This window comes from Aythya fuligula, chromosome Z (assembly GCF_009819795.1).
Source record: "Aythya fuligula isolate bAytFul2 chromosome Z, bAytFul2.pri, whole genome shotgun sequence".
In the NCBI taxonomy this organism is placed as follows: domain Eukaryota; kingdom Metazoa; phylum Chordata; class Aves; order Anseriformes; family Anatidae; genus Aythya; species Aythya fuligula.
In genome coordinates this window covers 81,808,163-81,832,785 of record NC_045593.1, presented here as the reverse complement: position 1 = coordinate 81,832,785, position 24,623 = coordinate 81,808,163, and the positions used below count along the sequence as shown (strand labels likewise).

The following is a 24,623-nucleotide window of genomic DNA, read 5'->3' as shown; positions in this document are numbered from 1 at the left end:
CAATCCCTTTCCTTACTTTTCTTGCTACATTCTTCAGTGTTGATATCTCTGAACTGTTTTAAATTTGATGTAAGTTGTATTTTTTCTACTTGTTTTACTAGACTGTATTCAATACACACTTGTTTGCATTGGTTACTCGAAGCATACAGTATGTTCTTTCTGGTTTAACACAGAATGTGTATTTCTGCTATTTTGATTTCTTACCAGCTGTTGCAGTTATTGGCATAGCTTTGAATTTCACAGAAACATCTGCAAAAATTCCCCCAGTTCTGGTCACATTAATGATTGGTCCAACATAATTTTCAGCAACTCGCACAGCTGAAGCTGAAAGCTGAAGTGTTCCAAAAGCATCATCATTGGCATTGATAATTACATGAGCTATAGTCTCACCCACTGATCCAAGACGAGGAGAATTTACAACTGAAATATAAAAAAACAACAACAACAACAAACAAACAACTCTTAGAGCAAGCCTGAAATGCCTCCTATATACGGCTATACAGTTCATAGACATACACCTCAGTTTAGTGGCTGGCCACTACTAGCTTTCAGCAAAATTTTTATTTTAGATTTGGACAAAATATAACTACAAACTGAATGAACATACTTTTGGTGTTTGAATCACATTATGTCAGAAAATCCACATTTTCACTAACTTATTATTCTACCCTTCTGTGGAGCATACAAAACATCAGTACTTTGAAGAGCTGAGGTACTAGCAAAATTACTTTTTATTTGTCCGTAGGACAATAGAATTTTACACTAGCTATGATGAACTATAAGTAACCTTTCAGTTTCCCAGTAGAATTATTCGTAGCATTTCCCTTAAAATCAAGATTAATCTGGGAGATGCATGGGGAAGAGGGAAGGGAAATTAGGCATGCCAAGAAGCTCTTAAGCATAAATAAGGCTGTAATGACCTGAATTTATCTGAATAAGGGATCAGGCAAATATCCTCTACACTAAAAAGCCAGCATGAAGCTGCAATTCTACACCACTTAATGTTTAAAAGGCTTTTTTGGCTTTCAGTAAGTGGAAGTAGCTTATTTCCTATCATTGTGCTTTACAGAAGCAACAGGTGAGCAGGTATTAGTACACAAAACCAATACAGTAATACAGTTGGCCTAAAACACCTGGGATAAAGCAGATGCAAAAGGGAGAAAGAAATGTCCACCCCTGACAAAATTTTGTGCTAAAGGAAATATATGCTGACACAGAATCTTCATACGTAATATAATTTAAAGGATTCTTAACTATACAGAGTTAGGCAGAGGTAAAATTTTACTGTAATTTCAATTGTTGCATTTTATCCTATTAAATATAAATATTAGCCTACATATTTTGGTTTTGGTTTACATATGAAAGACACTTACTTGGCCGATCCTGTACTTTCTCGATCAAAACAGTACTGTTTAGCTCCACAAAAACAGATTCTGACCTCTCAGGATCATCATCATCCAAAATAGGCAAGGATATTGTGGCTTCACTTTCATTGGCTGCGAAGATCACATAACCAGTAATGGGTATATAATCTTCTCCTTGTATTGCTCTAACAACATCAGGTGGAAGAAAGGGTGACTTTTCATCATCACCTAAAGTTCTGTATGTAACCACTACTGTACCAAGAAGACCACGAAGCCTTACTATTGTCAGGGAGATATTTTTTGTTTCTTCATCAACTTTTATTGGTCTGTTTCTCTCAGAAAAGATGAACAGTCCATATGGATCATCATTAGCTAAAACTGTTAATGTTGCATTAGTATGATTTCCAAGACGACCACTGGAGACATTGATGATCAGAACTGAAAACACCTTATCCAGTTCAGGCATGTCATCGGGAGAAACTTGTATAGTAATATTTGCTCTCACTTGGCCAACATCAAATGTTACATTCCCATATGCAGAGACCAGGTCTTCTGTAAGATCACAGACTATGATCCAATACAAAGTCACCTCAGACAGGGACCCATAAGTTCTCACAACCTAAGTGGAAAACACAAAGATTTATGTACTTCTTTGTACTGTAAGAAAGAAGAACATAAAAGTGTAAAATGGAATACAGACAAGTCACAGAATCACAAAATATCCTGAGTTACTGAAGAACCACAGGACTTATCAGGTCCAACACCTGACTCCACACAGGACAATCCAAAATCAAGCTGCATGTCTGACAGGGTAGTCCAAAAGCGTCTTGAACTCCAGCAGCTTGGTGCCGTGACTACATCCCTGGGGAACCTGTCCCAGTGCCTGACCACCTCTGGGTGCAGAACTTTTCCCTCACACCCAGCCTGACCCTCCCCTGTCCCAGCTCCATTCCGTTCCCTCGGGTCCTGTCGCTGTCCCCAGAGAGCAGAGCTCAGCGCCTGCCCCTCCGCTCCCCTCGTGAGGGAGCTGCAGGCCGCCATGAGGCCTCCCCTCAGCCTGCTCTGCTCTGGGCTGAGCAAACCAAGGGACCTCAGCCGCCCCTCCTACTTCTTGCCCCCTAGACCCTTTACCACCATAGTAGCCCTCCTTTGGATGCTCTCTAATAGTTTATCTCCTAGAATAATTTGGCAGTGTTGTCATCCTGGCTGGGTGGTCTATAACAGACTCCCACTACGACTTCATGTTATTGTTATAACTTATTTCCATGTCCCTTAATCCTTACCTGGAGGATCTTAAGCATGTCATTGCCAACTGCAAGCTGCACACAATCCAGCCCCTCCATTATATACAGTGCAAAGTCATTGACATGATCGGTTAAAAATAAACTCATTTTAAAAACAGTGTAATCTTTATCATCTTAGCTTTGCTGTATTTATTGTGTCATCAGCACTTACTTTAAAATATTCATACCTCAAATGTAAACAAGTAGAAGCAAATTTAAACTTATATAAAACATTAGGCTGTAGCGAGGTGGGGGTTGGTCTGTTCTCCCACGTGCCTGGTGACAGGACAAGGGGGAATGGGCTTAAGTTGCACCAGGGGAGTTTTAGGTTGGATATTAGGAAGAACTTCTTTACCAAAAGGGTTGTGAGGCATTGGAACAGGCTGCCCAGGGAAGTGGTTGAATCACCATCCCTGGAGGTCTTTAAAAGACATTTAGATGTAGAGCTTAGTTATATGGTTTAGTGGAGGACTTGCTAGTGTTAGGTCAGAGGTTGGACTCGACGATCTTGAGGTCTCTTCCAACCTAGAAATTCTGTGATTCTGTGTGATTTTAGTTTTAAGCTGAAAGATACACTTTAGAAAGTGAAGTATAAAATGTCAAAACAAATGTGCATGATAAGTTAAAATGCTGTAGACTTATTGTAAAGATATTGCAGAATGCTCTGTAAAATAGACATGAAAGACAACTGCATAGCAATATGAGACCCAAAACTTTCTAACCTGCAACGTAATATTGCTATATCCATCTTCAGGCTCAGTTCCATTTACTGAGAGTGACTCAGTACTGAACTCAAAGACGCCATGAGCATCATCAGAAGCCTCAATAGTCACAACGATGTGGGATGCAATTCCCAAGCTGGCTGTAAGTGCAAGTGCCAAAATGAGTTATTTTTTATACCATCTTTTCTTAAATGAAAGAAATCAGCTAAGGAAGTTTGTTACAAAAAGCACACAGAAAAGCATAACTGGAATATTTCTGCTGTTTTGCATTTTGTGGTGTTTTTTTTTTTTTTTTTTTTTTTCTTTTCTTTTGAAATGTGGAATAATTATCCACATGGATAAGGAACTCATTTCTAGTAATGCAGTCCTGGCAGCCCTTCTATGGAACAACACTCCAAAGCAACATATAAAATGCAAATATTTTAAGGGAGGATCAGAAATAAAATTACTTGTCTAATTAAGGAAAATGAACTAGAATTTAGAGTAGGGGAAAGTTATGTGATAAAACATAGTGTAAGCAGTGCAGACAGGACAAAAGCAGGTACTATTTTAACTGAAGCTGGAACAAAAACAAAGAAAAAGCTAGTCCAGGAAATTCTACTACTATAATGATCATCTTGTGTGAGATAGCTTGCTGCTTAGAAAGAGAGAGAGCCTGGCATTTAAAAAAAAAATTCTGGAAACACAGAAGAGGAAACAACACTTCCCAGGAAGTTCCAAAAAGTGGTTAAACCACAGACATACTCTCAGGTTCAAACTGAACTCCTTTGTATGTATGAATAAAACAGAAAATCAGGCTGTCACTGTGGAATAAATTATTTGATTTCGATAATGGGTGCTAACACAATATTTTCAGGTCTCTAGGGTTTAATTCAAAATCCACCATCATTATCATTTCCCTCTTAGTAGGTGTTTTTGTTTTCATCTTATTTCTGCATATTGTATGTTTTTAATTTTCTCAAGATTATCTTTGTTTTCTGTATGTTGTGACAAAAATACAGACTTCAAAAAATGAAAAATAATCAAAGCATTCTTTTAGAAAAAAAAGCTAAAACCACTTATTTTTTATTATTTTTGAGATGCAGAGATCAAAGCATAAAGCAAGTGGCAAAAGAAAGTATCAAAATGCACAGTCAGGTAATTTTTAAATTACCTTAAATTTAAAAAGTTTCTCTCCTCTTTGCTCTCCAGAAAATTTTATAGTTGTCAAACAAGGCTAATTTTATGAACTACTTCAAGAATAACTACATTGTGTTCTATAAAAATATAGCTTTGAAGATAGAGAAGCTGTTATCTCCCGTATTAGTTAGCATTGACTGCTGTTGAAATTAAACCTTTTTTTAAAATGGGAAAGAATGTTTTGACAGAACTCTATGATATACCTAAATTAATCACCTCAAACCACAAGCAAAATAACACTATGATAAGCTGTGTCAGTAGAGTAATTTATGAGGGATATTACAGTTAGCATAAAGAAATAAAGATTAATCCAAAATGCTTACCATGCTGATGGACAGTTGGAAGGAAGAAATCCACGTTCCCATCACCACTACCACTGCCATCATTTCTAAAGAGCTCAGCAACTTTAAGATGACAGACATACAGATATATACACATATATACATTTATAAATTAGAGCGCAAGCAAAGAGAAATTTAAACAATTCTGGACAACAGGAAAAAAAGAGGGAAGCACTTTAGGAAGGTATCAACTTTGGTTCTGAAAGAGTACAGGAGTTCTCATAAAGACTAAAAAAGATTTACATATGCCACCTCTTACTTAATTTATGACATTGGAAATAGCAGTGGGAGGTCAGAATGAAAGAAAACACATACATATAGTTTGGTCTTTCCTCTCTTTCCCCCTTTGTGCCCCCTCTTTGTATTTCCCCTTTCTCACTCCTAACTGAGGCTTGTCATGGAGGAATTTGAATTGAAAAAATAAAATACAGGGGGAGGGGATAAAGTCCCTCAAGCCCCTTATTCTAATATTTTCTCACCAAGTGAAAATGTTGGGAAAATCTGCAGAAAGCTTAACTAATGGGGACTTCATAAGCTTTGTCCTTGTGTTGGAAAGGGCAAAAAGAGGGCTCATTTTAAAAAGGCTATCTAGTTACTGGATTACTAAAGTTAGTTGTAAATTTTCTGTCACAACGATTTGAAAGAGAAAAGTTTGACTCCTTTTAACAAAACAACTATTCAACTAAAAAGACAAAATATATGAAAAGTCTCCAAGACTTTATCAAAAGAATCACTGAGACCATATTGCACCATAGACACATACAATCATAGCAGAGAGATGGATTAATTCAAGGAAACATGATACAACTTCCCAGAAGGGACCACACTCGCAATTTCTGAATTGTTTAAAAAAATAACATCAGTTTTTAAAAAAATCAATTTATAGCTGTCAGTGTTTCTAATTACTTTTTCCTCCAACAAGCTTTACAATCTCCTTTAAAATTTTTCTCAAATGGAAAAAAAAAGTCTGTAAGGTACTCAGGGGTTTATGTGGCAGCACCACTATGCTTTGCCATCCCTTCAGACTAGTCCTTCAAACCAATAATTTTTTCAAGTGTTTGTCTTGTTCTTACAGTTATCTATGAGCTATCTCTGCAGCTACTGCTCAGCAAACTCCCTATGGCCCTCAGCATCCACAGCCTATTACTGCTGTAATCCATTTTAACCTATGTATTGTGGTTCCTCTGATTTCGCTCATGTGGAAGAAAAACAGAACAAAACAAACAAAAAACAAAACAAATTTAAAAACAAAACAAAACAAAACAAACAACAAAAAAAACCACTTTGACTGTTTAGCCTTATATATTTTATAAATATTCAACATTTTTGAAATGCAATGTATTGCTAATATATTTTTGCATTATTTTACTCCTTATTACCAACCATGAAGTTATATAAAGTGAAAAGCAGCAATTGCCTTTAGATGACCTAACAGATGGCAGTAATACACTTTCCCTAATACATGGTAATAATATACTTGCTATGGGATCTGGTTGTTTCCACCAAGGATTAAGAAGAGAACTGAGGAAGAGTTCTTCCCTAAGACAAAAGACAGCTGTATGGAGGAGAGGGAAGTATGGGGGGGGGGGAGGGAGGGGGATGTAGAGGTGCTTTTTGTTTGTTTTCAGAAATAACATAGAAAATAATGCTAAGGCAAGATTTTTATGAATGAGTAAAGGTCATGAAAATACAACTAAGGGACTGATATATGTGCCTTACCTCCTCCCTCTGGGTTCAACAGCTCCACTTTAAATGTCTTTTCTAATTCAGGAATGGTATTATCAGTGATGTTAACAGTAATGTACTTGTATCTTTCTCCTGGCTGAAATTCCAGTGTACCCACAACAGCCTGCAATATAAGAGCTCTTCATATTTTTGTTCAAGTCTAATATTTCCATCCATATGAAAAAAAGAAAAAGAACCTTCATTTTGTCTTTTTCAAAACATCTACTTTTCCTCACTTAAGCTTTAAAAAAAATCTGATGAATCTGTTTTACAAAAAAAAAAAAGAAAAAAAAGGATGTCTAAATCGACATACTGGTGAGCATCTGCATTCATGTATATTTTTCTTATTTTTCTGCACAAATTATCAGTTGGACAAGCAAATGCAGATACATGCAGGTTATTTTGCTAGGCATATACAAATCCCAGTATGTACAAACGTACAAGCGTAATGTTAACCTGTACATGCCCTTGAATAATATGGTCTGTAACAACAGCAAAACTCACATATTGCTACACTGAAAACTCTGTTAAAAAAAAAAAAAAAAAAAGTTCAAAACCAGAGGGTTTTCCTAGACAATGCAACTTACTGCAGAGAAAAGAATGGAGAAGTCAAATAACAATGCATATTTTTAAGTGAATATTACATATTCATTTGCCACATCACCTTGTAAAGTAGTCTTTCTGTGAAAGAATCATAGCTGGGCTAGAGTAGTCAAACTGAAGGCTATCTCCATGATAAATAACTCTAATTAATTCCAAAACAATTATACCACCTTGGCAATTGCCATACCTCATAATCTTTGGGACTGAAAGCTGTTACTGGCACTGTTCTGTATTCCACCAGAACTGTTCCAAGAAGGCCTTGTGCACGAACTACGAGTAATCTGACGTGTCCAACTTCTTCTTTAATAGTAATATGGGGCACAGAAGAGGCTGGAAGAATCATTTTATCACCTGGCTGAGGAGGTGGCCCCACAGAGAACTGGAGCAGACCTGAAAGACAAGAATTGCTACTTATATGGCTTTTCGTAAGAAATTTTAAAGATGATAAACAATTTAAATAAAATGATTGATAATGTATCTTGTGATGGTTCTGAAATTAAAAACCACTTATACCAGTATACCCTTAAGCCTCAATCACTTTATTTCCAGAGATGTGCTATGTGCCTTACCCTCTCTCACTGATATTCCTGTCAGTCTTGATACAGGCACAGCACAATAATAAAATCTTCTCTTCCCAAAAGAGCCTCACGGGCCACAATTTTGTGTATTTACTGGTACAAGACACATGGTGAAATGACTCTCATTGTCAGGAATTCTAATTTGATGAAAAATTTGGATGGGATCAACTACATGCAGATCCTTTATTTGCCCGCACAAGTGAATCACAGCTTGTTTGGTCAGGGAAGATTTGAGGCCAATTTGTAAAATTATCAAAGAAAAGTAACTCAGCATTCATTCATGTATATAAACAATGAATTAATTCAAGTTAGATAAAATGGAATATATGAGATTGCTTCCTCAACTATTATGACCAAGCAAAGTTTTCATCTGACTAGAAACAACTACACAATAATCTGAAACAAGGCTGTATAATTCCCATGATTGTTACCGTATGGGTGATCACTGGCTTTGATGCTGATATCAGTAGTTTCCTTTTCTGGATCTATACTCGCTCCACTGGTAGGAGTTGAACCTAGTTTCCCATCTCCAGACACTGCAGAGACTAATGTCACACGGAAATATTCATTTAGCTCCGGAATGTCATCATCAATAACATGCAAATTTAACACCTAGAGAAGGACCAAATCATGGAGAAATCAAACCATGCAACATGAAACACTGCGAGTTTTGTGAACCTGCCTATCTCACTGAATTCTTTGATTAGTCAAAGAATTCAAAGAACTATACAGCTGTATCTGCTGTATAGTTCTGAAAGTAAAGAACAATCTTTTTGCTCTCCACATAATTTCAATTAATTTCTAAGATAACATTTTATGTCTAGAATATGCTTTCCACAAACAATGCTTCCAAGCTACTGGAAATGGAAGGCATATTTTCTGAATTGTTTCAAACTACATAAATAAATGATGATAAATACTTGTTTGGTTGGTTTTGTATATCTTCACAAAAGCGGAGTTTAATTTCCATGTATTGAACATGAAATATCTGATAAATTGAAAAATCTTTTAGAAATCATGCTTATGAAGAGACATTACAGTGATTAATCCAATTTAGAGAGCAAATAAATTGAGCTTATTATACCACCTGACACTTCGAATTGTGGATCATACCATGTATTAACACAACCTTGCTCTAAACACGCTAACATTCACTTCAGAAAATTCCATCTTTCTTTATGTCGTGATACAGTTAGACAAACATATAGAAGAAAACATTTAAGTAGCTGATCATATTTAGAGGCATAGTAATGAGTAGATTATAAATGTCAGTTGAAAGTCCTGTAGGATATCCCACCTGAAGAGCAGCTTGCTACCAGTCTGTTTCATGCAGAGCCATGCATATTAGCTCCTCTGTGTGTAGGCAGTCATTGGACCAGTAAGCTGTGTAGCAAGAGGCTACACCAGCCATTGTCTGCCATTAGATAGAGTAATGTGGGCCTTGTCTATGCTGCCAAAGATTTGGAAATTTATGCTATATATGATTGTATGAAATGCAGTAATATAATTTCACAGAGAAATAAAGGTGAATGAACAAACTATTTTAACACGAACAAACTATTTTCAGATACCACACGCTTTTGCCAGTCATTAGATTATCCAGATTCACAGTTCTAGTGAAGTCACTGGGATTCCTGCAAATGCCTTCAGTAGATTTCAGTCCACATCTTCGATACAACCATTTGGGCTGAAAAGGGCCTTAAAGACCGTCTAATTCCACCCATCTGCCATCGGCAGGGACACCCCCCGGCAGCCCAGGCTGCCCCCAGCCCCATCCAGCCTGGCCTTGGGCACTGCCAGGGATGGGGCAGCCACAGCTCCTCTGGGCAGCCTGGGCCTGGGCCTCACCACCCTCTGAGGGAAGAATTTCCTCCTTATATTCTAATCCCCTCCCTCGCCCTGCTGCCCATGCTGCTGTTGGTGCAGCCCAGGGTACAGGTGGCTTTCTTGGCTGCCAGCATACATGGCTGGCTCACGTCAAGCTTCTCGTCAACCACCACCCCCAGGTCCTTTCCCCCACAGCTGCTCTCAATGCTTTCTTTGCCCAGCTTGGGATTGCCCTGGCCCAGATGCTGAGGTCAGGACAACCCAACCTTGTCCCTAAGGAAGTTGTTCCAGTAGTTGTAAAAAATTTCAAGCCAAAACCTTTCCCAGTCTTAGTACTCTTTGCCCTCTGTCTTCTGTGGTTCCTTGAGAAGAGAGAGCCCCTGTCAACTCCACAGCTGCCCTTTAGGTTCTGTAATAATGGGATCAACGTCTCCTTTTTCCTAAAGGGTGAAAAGATCTAACCCCTTGAGTCTTTCCTTAGAGGACAGGTTCTCCAGCTCTTTGGTCATCTTTCTGGTCCTCCTTTGGACCTTCAATCTTCCCACATCATTTTTTAATTGTGAGCCTCTGTAGCTTTGAATTCCTACTCTTCAGTTATCCTGGTATTTCCTTTTTTTTGTTATTATTATTTTATTTTTTTTAATTCCTCTAATTCCAGTAAGGAATTTCATAACACTTTTAGAAAGCTTTCTCAGAAGCAGCTGAAGCTTTCTTTATGCATCAGTTCTCTTTCTCTCCCCCTACTCAGATATGCAATTCTGATTACCAATTTCAGTTGTCTCTAAGGCCAGAATATTGAATAATTTCCTTATGTTCCAGTTGCTTGCACACTTTATGCAGAGGAATAGATTGAAGCAGACAGTAATCATTTCGGGGAGACTCAAAACAGCTATTGTTACAAGAACACCTTTAATCTCCCGTTTCTGATTTTGAATTTAAAAGGAGACAGAACCTGGATAGCCTTGAGTGCAAGAACAGCAATGAATCTTACTATTGTCTATTTAATTGTTGTGGACATAAATTTGAGTTACAACACTCAGATCAAACCTGATTATTTTCCAATTTCAAAAGTACATGGACTATCTACACTTTTAAAAGTATACGTACACACACACATAAATACAGTTAATATTTTTTACGTATATGTACATATATCTAATATGTACATGCACACATGGTGACTTTTGAACTGAGGTATGCACAGAGCTACAAATAACACTTTCTTGTTGTCAGGGATGGAAAAAAAAAGGAAAGAAAGAAAATATAAATATATAACAAAAAATAGCAAATAAATAAATAAATAATAACAAAAGCCATGTGAAGTAAACACTCTCTAGTATGAAAACCAGCCAAGCACCCTCAGAAGGTATTTTCCAGGAGGTTTGTAAAGGACAGGATGAATAATTAATAGGAAGGTAGGGTTTACCTCTGATCTCTGCCAAGGAAGGAATGTGATAGTGCCACTGCTATTAGAAAAATCGGTAACAGAGTAATTAATGCCAATGGAATCAACCTGTGAGATAATGTACTTTATATACACATAGTCTAGGGCTCCCCTTGTACGCTCCACAACACAGGATATAGTGGAACCTTCATCAGCAGTCTGGAAGAAAGCAAAAATTTGGAACATTTATTACTGTCAAAGTAAATCAAGGCAATTTCATTAGATAACATGAAAATATTTAATGCCAGAAATATTTAATGTCAAAATATTTAATGCCATTTTTCAAGTAAAAAATTGCTGTCATGTTACTTTCAGCTCTTTTGGAGTGTTAGGAAACTGAAACTGACCTTGATGCCAATCAGAACAATCCTAGTGGAATTTACAACAGAGTCTGATGCCTCCCTGAGGACTACTAAGGTAACAAATAACAACAATACACTGCAGTTTGTCCTGAACACAACCCCTTTCCTAAAACCATGTGTCAGAAACAGAATCAATATGCTTGAAATGTACCTGCCAAAAGCAACTGAAACTATTGCTTTATATTAATGTCAATATTGTAATTTTCCTTAGCAATTATTTAAAGAAAGATTTGGATCAGCACTTTCCCTAACCAGACACAGTATGGATAGAAATAAACTATATCATCATCATTCAGAAAAACAGATTTTTCTGTTCTACTGTCCTCCTTACAATTCTGTATCTTCACAGATAACATGACTTCTGCAGCAACAACTTCACATCTCTGGAACGAAGCTTGAATTGGTACTGCCCTTCTATTTTAGAAAATAATCTTCATAAAATTAACATAGAAAATAATTTTATCTGGAAGTTACTGGAAAGGTTAAAGCTATCTTATGCATTAGATAAATTTCAGGGCTGCTTTGTAATAGATACTGAGTGTGACTTCAGCTGCCTAGTAGACAGATATGCACAGATAAACTACTGGTAAAAAAATGCTGTGTTCCCGCATCACTGCTAAGAGCTCTAATACTTCCCTGGTGAAATGGACATAAGATAGGTGCAAAACAATTAACATGCCATATAAATTTTTAATTTTTCTTCATGGTTGGCTGATGATCTGTGGCATCACAGTGTATCAGAGGCACTTGAACCTGAAGGAATCTAGTATCATAGCATATGGTTGGCACATAAAAAGCAAACTGAACCAAACTGAAAACTAGTTATCACTCAGGCAAGATAGTTATTTTAAAAACATCATAAGCACTTTGATTAAAAACGAATGTAATTAAAGCTTGTAAGAGTTCCCAAATTAAAACTATATTGGATTTTTTTTTTCTACAAAATAATCCAATACCAATAGAGATAGCTATCATGTTATTCCCCCTTATAATTGATTAAAGAAGTAAAGAATGATTTATGTTTATTTCAAGCTTCCTCAAAAAGTAGCAAGTGTACACTCTGCATATAGAATGGATACCGCTGAAATAAGATTTCATCTGTTAAAAGTAAAACAACAAAAAAACAACACTACTAAATCAACCAATTAACGTCAAACATATGTAAATTATAACTTAGTTTATGACAGCAAATGAAGGTGGAAAAATCCATAACACTGTCATTGCATGATCTCTAGCAAAATTGTCTCAAACACATCATGTGACACAGAAAACTAAAATAAAAATCTTCACAATAATCCATTCTCCAAAAAAAAAAAAAAGAGAATTAAATCTTACTTTTAACTGGTAACTCAGTATCAAATGTAACAGAAGTGAAGGTAAAATATTCTTCTAGAAAAAAAAAAAAGTCTTAGCCTTCAGTTTATATAGTAAACTAAATTTTCTTAACAAAAGCATTTTTATTTTTATTTTTGAAACTATACAGTAAATCCCAGTGGAACTAAGGTTGTGTTAACAGAACATATGCATCTCCAAATCCTAGGAAAACTTTGCTTAACCACAAGAGCAAACACTGCAAAATCAAGGCTTTGTTCAGGTCACTTGGTCCTGCCATTTAGCTTTCTGTGCCTGAAATGTCACCTACAATTTCTATTATGACTACCTTACCTCAGGGATACATGCTCCAGTGAAGCCAAATAAACCATTAGCATTATCACTTTTCTGTATCCTTAATCTTGCTGTGGTGTTTTCTTGTGAAATTCGAGCTCCACCACGCACAGAAATGAGCTTTAGTATGAATAATTCTTCTCCTTCTTCCTCCTTGTCATCCTTTGCAGACACAATGAATGATTTATTGGTCTCTCCTTGCCGATACTCCAAATACCCAGAGACAGGGTGGACATCACTTTTTGCAGGAGTTGCATGAAGTTCATAGATCTCTGCTCGTGTCAACTTACGCTCATAAAGCCTTACATCCTGCATTAACCCTGTGTATCTACTGCTGCCGTTGATTCCTGCTCCAATTCTTACTATTCCTGGACCTGAGAAGGAAATGATAATATTTTCTCATGTTATTGTATTTATATGAAATAGTCAGCAGTTGACTACCTGTTTTGCTTAAAAAGCAATGGTAAACTGTTCATTGTCCCTGGATTAGGAATCATATTGATCTTGAGATCCAAAATCAGGAGGATCAGGAGCCTCATCTCAGTGTAACAGGTAAGTCCTCACAGGCCAAACAATTCCATCCTATGCTGTCCAAGCTTTTCATCCTGTTAGTTCTAGCCTCATATTCATTCCTACTCTATCCTATTCTGTACCATGTTATGCTATTCTCTTGTGCTAAAACACACACATCAGCTGTTTTCAGTTGCTTTTCAGAAAACAAAAGAAAACAAACAAACAAACAAACAAACAAAAGCTGTGCTCTTCAGTGTATTGTCATACATATGTCACTGAGTGGCAGTGCTAGAGATGAGCAACCACAGGAACTGATAAAAGTCCCAGGGCACAAAGTGGAGGATGCTTAGAAAAACTGGGCTGCTATGCACACCACTGTGTATTAACCAACATTCAATGGAGAGAGATGGCATACTTGCCTAACTATTGTGTTATCCCCAGACAGAGCATATGCCATCTCCACTAATAAAGAAAATTTACAGCACAGAAAATTTACAGCACAGACATATCCTTCTAGCAATAAAAGCATTATTGCATTTCACATATATTTGTTCTAGAAACCAAGGGGAAAAAAAAAAAAACAAAAAAAAAACACCTTTCTCAGCTCAGCTACAGTACTGCAAGTGTGATGGAAATTACTAACTGCAGAAGTACTATTCTTTGTACAAATGGAAAAATTGATTTCTTAAACTTCCACCTGGAATTTTAAAAGCAGAAATAAAATAGTGCATCATACAATTAATAGTCCTCTATTTTTACTCAACTTTGCAGCAGTTTGAATTTTTTAGAACTTTCACACATAATTCCCATAGGCTTCCTGAAAATCCTCAAAGAATTCTTATCCATTCCTTTCAATTAACTTGACAGATATAATCATTTCAGTGTATTGCTTCCACCTTTGAAGTGGCTAGACTATGCATTTCAGAGCTTTATATACAGAGAAAAATAGTGAAGGCTCACCATCAAGAATCGCTTCTCCTTTTAGACTCTTCATTCCTCCCAGAACTTGAATTCCATCAATGTAAAATTCAATTATACTTTCATCCAGAGTAATCAGAAGGTGAAGCCAAGTATTCTCATCCAGGTATTTCATGACTGATGTTTTAGCCATATATGTCATATTGGACCCTAATGCTGTATAATGAAGCACTACAGAAACATGAGAATCATTTGTCTGAATTTTCACAGCGTAATATAAAGTCCCGTTATCGTTATCCTTTTCAATGATATAGCCATCTGTACTGACATTAGGAATTAGCCACGCTGAAAATGTAAAATTGGTTACTGCATTATTTCCATTGTATGGGTATTCAGGACCGATAATGCCAAATGCATCCTCTTTTCCACTGAAATACAGAGCGTCTGTTCCACTGTGATGGCGCCTCATGTGGGGCTGTGATTGTACTGAGCTTGGGAATGATCCAAGCAACAAGAAATCTACCATTGATGGCAGTCCGGTTTGGAAGGTACTAGACAGTATTTCCCAACCTAGTCGGACAACACCAAAGGTGCCTTGCTGTCTCCATATGGTGAAGTCCGTAATATAGGAAAGGTCATCTTCAGAAAGAGTATCTTCCACTATCTCTCTCTCTTGGCTCTCTGGATCTATAACAAACACTCCGAAAGGGTCATCATTGAAAGGGATCATGACAGTTACAGTAAGACTGGTTTCAGATAACTGACCACCGGGACCAGGAGACCCACCTAAGTAATAGAAGTTAGAGTAAAAGTTAACGATTAAACAACATGATCAGAAAAAAAGTTTCAAAGTACTTTTTTTTTTTTATAATAAAACAAGTTTCTAAAAAGACTCAAATCTTCCTTTAAGATCCCCTGGACTTATAGCAAATGAACTAACTTGAAAATTACATAGTTTAATTGTATTATCCTTAAAACACTGTGCTGATGTAATTTCAGTGGAAAAGAAATCCACGTACTATTTTTCAGCTGCAAAACACACAGATGTCTTTCAGGTAAAACATGACAAGGTCCATCTTTTCTTAATTAGCCAATGAGGTAGGTTACCTTTGATTCGTTTGATAAGCATGGGGGCCAAATTCAATTCAAATTCAATAATTTGTATTACTCTAAGACTTACAGGAATGGCAAAATCTTGCCTGTTGCCTCTGATACAGAAATACATACACCTTGTAAAAACAGTAAGCAGTTGTGTATTAAAACTGCTGCCCAGTCCTGGTGTTAGTCATCTATCTTTGCACAGTAATAATTCATGATATGAAGATCATGTTGTGAATGTATAATCTCTGTGTTCAAAGTGAACAGCAATCTACCTATTATAAGCAGGAAATCTTTTGTACATCTGTATGGACTTCACTTATAGGAAAGGCCAATGCACATATGCACTTGCATCAGGGAACAGAAGACCAAGAATAGTACTAAAGTGGAATTAATCCAGATTAGGAAATGTGTCAGTAGCAATTTAAAGTTGTAATTTAAGTCACGTGAAGTGGTAACTACAAGTATTTTACCTCCTCTAGGGAAATAAACAAAAAAAAAGCAACCTCTATTATGGGAGACACACATAACCTTTAAGAACTTTGTTATTTCTTTGTTAGTATCTTTGTTTTATATTTTGTGCATGGAGAGCTATGCATCTGAAATTCAGATCTCTTGGTTTTTGAAATGAAACTTCTGAACTTTAAGAAGTTTCATTTCAAAAACCAAGAGGTATCCCTTTTAAAGTTCAGATCACCAAAATGTGTTTAACAGCAATTTGGGAACTAACTCTCCCTATATATGGAAATCAAGATTAAAAAAAAAATAAAACCTAAAACCTTACCAGAAAAGTATAGGGTATCAAGACACGATTCAAAGTAATGCTCTTTCCAGTGTTGGTTTCTTTCTGATTGATTAAACATAACTCTTTTCTACCAGATATGAAGGAAATGGTGGTATGGAAGACAATACCTGAAGCATTCACCAACTTTAGAGTGTAAAATTCATTGAATTCAGGAATTCTATCTGAAATGGCACGTAGTGTTATTGGCTTCGATCTTTCACCATCCATGAAGCACACAGTCCCATAAGTTTCATAGAATTCTTCTCCTGGCCTCAGCGCAGAGTTATTATCAAACAACTGCCAGGTCAAAGAAACATTGCCGAAGTGTCCTCTGTGTCTCAAAATCCTGTTCAGTGACACAGAAATAATGAGAGTCCTCATGAGAGGCATGTATCAGCATTCAGGAGAAAAGGAAAATGTGGAGACCTCTTTTACTCTCATCTTCCTTACAGTAAGAAGTAATATACTATGTAGTTAAGAAGTAATATACTATGTAAGAAGTAAAATACTAATAATATACTACATTGTTCGATGAAGTCTTCCTTTTATAGGCAACTACTTTTGCAGTACAATTCTACTCCCAGAATATGTACTTTAGGGAATAGAAGTAGCATATGCAGATCCATGCAAAATACTACTGTGAAGCTACACATCACTGTGTCTTGTGATTCTAAGTTAAAAATATGAATGTAAAATAGTTCAGGAAGTTAACATTAAAAATTAATATACTTGAACACCCTTAGACAGGAAAGAGAATCATCAACCACAAATGTTTCTCCTTCCAGTCATCAAGTCTACTTAAACTTTTACTTACACTTGTATTAAATTAGAATTATATTCTACGGCTTTCAGTAATCTACTGTTATTTGTAATTAAGAACATAGTAAATGAAAATGATTTTTTTTTTTTTTTGGTAGCTATCTGCTAACACGATTTCACTAATTTCAAAAGGGCACTACAAATAAAAAGTGACCCATACAGTGTCTTTATTAAGAGTGCGCTTTACATACAGGAAGTTTGCTTCTGTTAGTTTGCATGGTGACATAAAATGCCATACATATAGATTATATCAGGTTGAAGAATTATTTCAGCTAAACTAATCCAGCCACAGCAACACATTTATGTTGTTTCTGCTTCCAAAGGTTTTTCTTTTGTGGCGTTTTGTGTGCTCTATCCCAGCTGTGTAGCACTGCTGCACTAACTCCAATTACCTCCTTAAAACCTCTGTGGTTTTGGTGGTTTGGTTACATGCTACTTTGACCACTTTTTTATATGCTACACAACTGTCAAAGAAGTGACAGTATGGAAGAGACACATCTCTAGTAAATATATTTTATCCATGATGACTGAGCAGGTTCCTCAGATGTTGGAGGTCTTGGTATCCTATAATTCCATAAAGCACCTGTATATAAGCATGTTTACATCAAATCACTATTCTTAACACCACCAAATCCACAGAAATTATCCTACAGATTAGACTATAAAGGACAAAAAAAAAAACCAACAAAGCCCAAAACAATGAATGACACAACAACACACACACAATGAACTTAATATCCTCATTTCTTGAGACTATTCATTTTTCAGGTGTATTAACACAGGCATAAAGAACCAATTCACAGCCATAAACATCTGTTCCAAGGCTTTAAAACAAACAAAAAAATAAAGCATGATTTTTTAAATGCATGACAAACCTCTTCCCTAACTATTTGCACTATCATGTTTAATGTGACCTAACTTCGCTTTACAGCCCATCTCAAGATTTCTTAATGAAAAATCATTTTTTCATCCAATTAAAATCCCATAGTAAATTTATGAAATGAATTTAACAAGATGAGATGCTAAGTGCATTCAGTTTTTAACCCTGCTCATTCTTGAATATATCATGGTGGCACAAAGGAAAATACTTTCAAAGGTCAGACTAATGAAGAGTGTCACATCTGGACTTTAAGTATAGATTTCAATCTGTAATTAACAGATAAAAGTAAAAAAAAAAAATAAAAATACAAAAACAGAAAGACAGAATACAGTAGTTTGCAGTTGAAAATTTCAAAGATGGGTACAAAAAGCCACCTAGTACCACACAGTCTTATTTAGCTACTGGTTGAGTTTGTTGTTGTTGTTGTTGTTGTTGTTGTTGTTTTTTAATTATTTTTATTATTTTTCTGTCAGCCTAGGTTCTATTCTACTGAATCATTCAGATTTTTCTGTATCTACAGGTTCCTGAGACATCAATACTAAAGTCGTATTTAGTTACATTTCAGCATGAGTTTCTGTGCACTTTTTAGTATTTACTGTCTACTCTATAGTATTATAGGTGATGTCTTCCACACATTACAAATCATTTAGTCCAATATTTTGTAAATCTGATTTTCTATAGTGCACTTCTATTAATGCACACTTGTGCATTTGATTTAGTCAAAGTGCTGTTTATAAAGTACCACATACACCTGTTCCAAAAGAGTGCAAAGATATTGTTTAAAAGTTACTTACCAAAAAATGTTACTTTTGCCTTCTTCAACAGGCTTCTCTAAAGGTTCCAAAGAGAAAATTCCATTAGGATCATCATTTGCTTCAATAATAACTGTTGCCATTCCAGCCTTAAAGATAACTGTGTCCCCTAAAAAGAGGGCAATTATTTTATTAAAATTGGAATCAGAAATATAGGTAACTCTAAATCCAGTTATGTTTTCTACTCACGTCAATTGATTTTATACAAAGAAAAGGACAAAGTCAGTGAAAAACAGTATTTGAGGTATTCAGCAGGAGGCAAATCAGAGTAAAAGTATTTAAGTAGTGTAGCATCCAGAGAGCAACACATAAGATTTTCAGGAAAAATAACATAAACTGAGAAGATGTGATTCTTACTGCACATTATCCTTGCATGTAGTTGTTATGCGAAGAAGATAAGATATTCAGAAGTATAGAATAAAAGAATAAGGTATTCAAAGACCCCACACCTTCTATAGACCTAGAGGAAAAGTATTGCCTTTAAACTAAATACAAGCTATGAGCAATGTCTAAGAGTTTATTCACACCCATATCAAAGAATATCTAAAAGGAAGAACCATAAGATTCTTATGAAGTAGACGGGAAGCTAGCAGGATTTCAGTGTGCATATTAGTACAGGTAAATATTAAAGGATGTTAACTCCATTCCATTGTCCGTAGAAGAACATAATGTTTCCACACCCATGCCATTTTTTATCTTCTTTGAAAGTGCCAGACTAAATTTTGTTCCATGTTAAACAATGTGCTTATTCCTCTAACTTCATATACCTCTATTCATATTTTCTCTCAGGAACAACAGTCCCAACACAATTTTCGGAACAGTCAAGGCCACTGTATGTAACCAATCATAGATAGAAAACCAACTTTTGCTTTCAGGAAATATGTATAGAAATATCCTGTATTCTTAGTGATTCTAGAATGGCTGTAAAATGATATGATACTCATTTTAGAGGAAAAGGGAGACTACGGATACCCATTCCCCATGTGCTAGGAGAAAAGCCGTGGTATGTTCCCAATGGGGTAGTATTGGGAGCTACCAGTAGATCCTGAAGCAAGTTATTAAAGTAGAAAGAGACCACAAAAGAGAAAACTTATGAAGGAAGAAAAATGGTTTTGTCTAATCCTTTCCCTAGTCTGATATTTTATAAGAGACCTGGGCACTACAGTGAATACCAGCCGACCTTGGGAAATAGCTTAGCTGCCTTATACTCAAATTACTGCTTTCTCTGTCAGCCTCTGGCTGCCTGCTACCAGTGTTCAGGGAAGGATTTACCCCAAGATCAATGCTGCCTTGTGAGCAACTCACAGGCCAGCCACAGGGTGTCCACTGTAGCGTGACCTCAATCACTTTAGTCTTATTGACTGCTAAAGACTAAGACCATCAGAGACTGCAATGAGAACTAAGATGCTTAGTGTGCTTATAGATGAAGAAATCTAATTTTAGGTTAATCTTGAACTGAATCCCTGGTAGGTACTTTGAGAGCCTGTCACACAATCTGAAGGTATAGTCTGATGATTAATTGCCATCATCTTTCTTTGCTTTATTAAATTACAGTCCCTCAAGTTTTGATGGCTGATTCAATACAGCTATGCTTTGCATTGCAAAGATTTGCAGTAGGTTCAGAGCCTGTTATTACCTGTTAACTAGAGAACAGTAAAAAATGAAGGGCAGTAAATTAAAATTTGCTAATACAATTGCAAATAACTCCCATAACACCATGAGTTTTCTTCGAGCTAGGTGTGGGGAGGGTCTTTATTAAAGACTTAGGGCTCTGGAAAAATTATGTATTTCTTATACTTCAATTTTGTTTTCTCATGAATATTATGTAACAGTGATAATTTATTCCATAAGATATGTATTTCAAAAACGTGAGGAATGGGCTGAATAATTTCGGTCATTCCTTGTTAAGTGTAAACTTTGAAAAATAAATAAATAAATAAATAAATAAATAATGTTATATCTAAGGTAATAAATCCTTTCTTTAGAGGTGGCCCCTTGTGTAAGTTGTTACATATATTTTTCTGCAAATCAAGCCTTTTAAAATTATAGTCTCAGAGTGAAAAAAATGTATGCATACTTTTCACTACCACAAAAAAACAAACAAACAAACAAACAAACAAAAAAAAACAAAAACAAAAACAAAAACAAAGCAATTACATACCCTTCCTCCAAAACATGGCAGTTCTGTTTGTTTTTACAAAAATCATGTAGTTTCGTAATACACACTGGAGCATGAAAAAAAACAAACTAAAAGAATACCTCTTTCCCTAAGACTATTGGGTACTAAATTTTTTTGATTGTTTGTTTGTTTGTTTTTTTGCTTTGTGTTCTTTGTGTTTTTGTATTTAAGTCCATCTAATTTGGAGCATTTATATTTGAGAAGGGACTTTCACTCCAGTTGTTTTTGCAGGCAAGGTATCAACTGTATCATTTGATTTTTGTTTCCAATAAAATAATTTAGGCTGAAAATGCAAACACACTGTCTACATTTATTGTATAAAAATCTTGAAGCAAACAGTATTTTTAAATATTGCTTTATGATAAGACCAAGATAGCAAAAAAATGCCACAAAAAAAAAAAAAAAGCCAAAAAATAAAAAAATTAAAAAAAATAAAAGACTTACCTGTAGAATTGAAAAGGATAAGATAAAATGTTTCATCAGTTTCAGGGATATCATCGTCATTGATATACACAGATAAATTCTGCTCTCTTTCTCCAACATCAAACAAAATGACACTGTTCTTTCCACTGGGAACAAAGTCTCCCTCTTCAGCTGTTGCATCTCCATTAACAGTAACATACTGGACAACAACAGCAACATCAGCAGATCCATTCCTTAGGACTGTAAAGTTTGCAACACTTCCTTCTTGAACACTCACTGTCACAGGTTCTGAAAATACAAAAGCAACAAATCTGCCTGAGTTCAAACCCTTGCATTTGCTCTATTTTCTTAATTCTCTCTAATAGGATCTTCCTTTTAAATGAAGCAATAAGCTGTATGTGATAAAGGTAAGGAAATAATTCAGGTACAAGGGAACATTTTGTACCTTGCCTCTTAACTGATCTCAACATCAACAAAGAGAAAAATGACACACACAAAAAAAAATCGGAAGGTTCTGAAGGAAACAAATATAAATTAAAAAAAAAAATAGTTTGGGGAAATTTTGCACTTGCTCTTTTGGGATTAGGATTTCTCAATGATCTGGTTTGTGAAGAAAAATCCATTTTAGGTGGTGTATGTATTCCACATTTATGAACAATAATATCTAACCTGCAAAATAAATGGGATCATCATTCTTTGTTATTTGTAAAAAGGCAGTGGTTACATTTCCCAGCCTGGCTCCACCGGTAGCATTGAATAAACTGATGGTGAATACTTCCTCCTCTTCAGGTACCTGAAAGTATTAAGACAATTATTTCTAGCATACAAAACACTGAAGAATTTAGAATGAAAAGTTAGGGGGATTAATAAACCAGAGATTTCTGAGTGTTGTTTTTATTTGTCAGTCCTTACGTGTTTCAAGAGGGATGACAGTTCATACAGTTATACAGAAATCATCATTCATCAGCAGTCTTTGTAAATAAGTCCGTTCCTCTTTATGTTGTACAGATGACCCAAAAGTTACCTTCTTGTTTCATGTTTCTGATACATGTAGGTTAACAGCTTTATTTATTTATCATTAGGTGTAATCTTCTTTATATCACTTCAAATTTATCAGCATGTAAGATTAGGATTGAAATTAGAATTCCAGTTATCAATATACGTTTCAGTCAAATAAACTTTCCTACAACTTTACCACAGTACAATTACTTCAGCTTCTAACTTTTTGGTTTAGAAGTATGTACAGCTCCTGAAATTTGTCTATTGTTTGCTGAAATTATCTCAGTTCTACCCAAGTATTTTGGCATTTCCTACAAGTTATTAGGTTCTTGAGAAACATACATTCCTTTTTTCTCCTTATGTTCTAATGTTTTAGCACTCTTTTTCCCATATTCTCACCCTAAAACACTGTGAAAGTGTTTACCTCATCTGGCAGTGAGTAAATTGTGATATTTTTTGAAAACTCCAGATTATCAAATAAAATAATCCCTTGCTCTGGATAGACGTCGTTGGTGCATGCTGGATCAACAACCCAAGACACACTAACATTTCCGTAGTTTCCTTGGTTTCTTACAACTCTGTAAACAGCTAGAAAATATAAACATAGAGTCAGTGTGCATATTCAGAGCAACAGAAATCAAAAAGGAATATCTGAAGCATCTGAAACTGGGAAAAAGGAAATAAAATAATAACCAATTTCACTTCCTATGAAACCAGTCACATGTTGGAGTGCCACAGAAAAGGACATACAAAGACAGATTAATAAAGCAGTTCAAAATGCGTTAGTTTCATGTTAGTTCTTGCCCGTAAAAGTAATTGATGACTGAATAGAACTAGATCAATTAAAATCACCCATTTAACTCTATGTTTCTCTTATATAACACCCCATTCTTCATTCTCCACAAACAGAGCTACTACCTCCACGTTGCACTTCGCACATACATCAGTACTCCATCCCTCCTGTCTGGGAAATTCTCTAGCAATTCTTTTTACTCAGTTAATCCCTCTGTTTTTCCACACCCTTACTTCTCCACTTCACTCTCCGCTGCTCATCTTGCTTAGCATTGTACCACTCTGCAAAGTCCTGAGTGGAGATTTTAGTAAGAAGTCTCCTAGACTTCTGTTATCCTAGAACAGGGAAAATAAGACTTGCAGAAGCAGACAGCAGATAAAGAAGTAACTCTAATAAAAAGGAATTACCAGTATGGATGTCTTCTCCTTTGCTTTCACTTATTGTTACTGTTAGTTCATAAGGTAGAAACTGAATGATACCATGTGGATCATCATTCTTCAGAATGGTTATATTGACCGTTGTGGCATTCCCCACCTTGCCTGGCATTTCACTGTAGCCACTAAGTACCACAGAATATACCTCATCCAGCTAGAAGAGGGAAACTCAATCAGAATAAAAATACGTATTCAACATCCACATCAAAAACAAAATGGTCTATAGTCCACAGTCCCCCATCAGGCAGAAAGGGATACAAACTTAAAATGAAATCACACACATTCTACGTGCAATAAGTGTTTGTATAATGCCATCAAATAAAGGAAATTGTTAGAACTTTCTATCTCTAAAAGCATCAGTTTCTCCAAAAGTCTGTTATTATTACAAGAAAGGACTTATTCTGTGTACTTAATTTAGAATCACATAATTTCACAAGTAATGTCTGTAACACACTCTGAAATGTAAATTTTCTTTCCTCCAAAACTTCTTAACATTTCTGGCTTTGTAACAGGTAAAGCAAAGATTTTTAAACCATGGAAAGCATGCTAATTTAGAAATAATAGATCAACTGGCTTTATTAATCTAATGGGACATGGCACTCTCAAAAAAGCATCAGAGAACATTAAAAAAATTATTGCATTTATCTACCTAGAAAAGAGAATTACTCTACACTGGGGAGAACTCAGTGAAACTGGCTGGTGGTCAGCAGTAAAGAAACACACATGAACTGGTTCTTTACATACAATTCAATTAAAGAATGGTGTTCAGTACTACAGAATGTCATGGATGCTAAAACCTTATCTGCGTTCAAAGCTCAACTGCTTCAATTAACAGAAAGAAAATCTGAAGACACACAAAGATACCATCCATTACTCCA

General features: G+C 35.8%; 1 protein-coding gene across 1 annotated transcript in view; it reads right to left on the bottom strand.

The window, feature by feature from the left end:
- The window catches only part of ADGRV1 (adhesion G protein-coupled receptor V1), a 286,177-nt gene that overhangs the window by 223,657 nt on the left and 37,897 nt on the right, over positions 1–24,623 (bottom strand). The window contains exons 14-29 of the mRNA XM_032206748.1: positions 23,719–23,899; positions 22,943–23,106; positions 22,189–22,312; positions 21,541–21,807; positions 18,900–19,026; positions 16,535–16,752; positions 14,567–15,310; positions 13,094–13,467; positions 11,049–11,225; positions 8,227–8,407; positions 7,405–7,607; positions 6,609–6,738; positions 4,872–4,952; positions 3,370–3,509; positions 1,374–1,983; positions 205–420 (exon numbers count right to left, since the gene is read on the bottom strand). Of these exons, the coding sequence (XP_032062639.1) occupies positions 205–420; positions 1,374–1,983; positions 3,370–3,509; positions 4,872–4,952; positions 6,609–6,738; positions 7,405–7,607; positions 8,227–8,407; positions 11,049–11,225; positions 13,094–13,467; positions 14,567–15,310; positions 16,535–16,752; positions 18,900–19,026; positions 21,541–21,807; positions 22,189–22,312; positions 22,943–23,106; positions 23,719–23,899 (3,937 nt within the window). The remainder of the gene's footprint in view (positions 1–204; positions 421–1,373; positions 1,984–3,369; positions 3,510–4,871; positions 4,953–6,608; positions 6,739–7,404; positions 7,608–8,226; positions 8,408–11,048; positions 11,226–13,093; positions 13,468–14,566; positions 15,311–16,534; positions 16,753–18,899; positions 19,027–21,540; positions 21,808–22,188; positions 22,313–22,942; positions 23,107–23,718; positions 23,900–24,623) is intronic.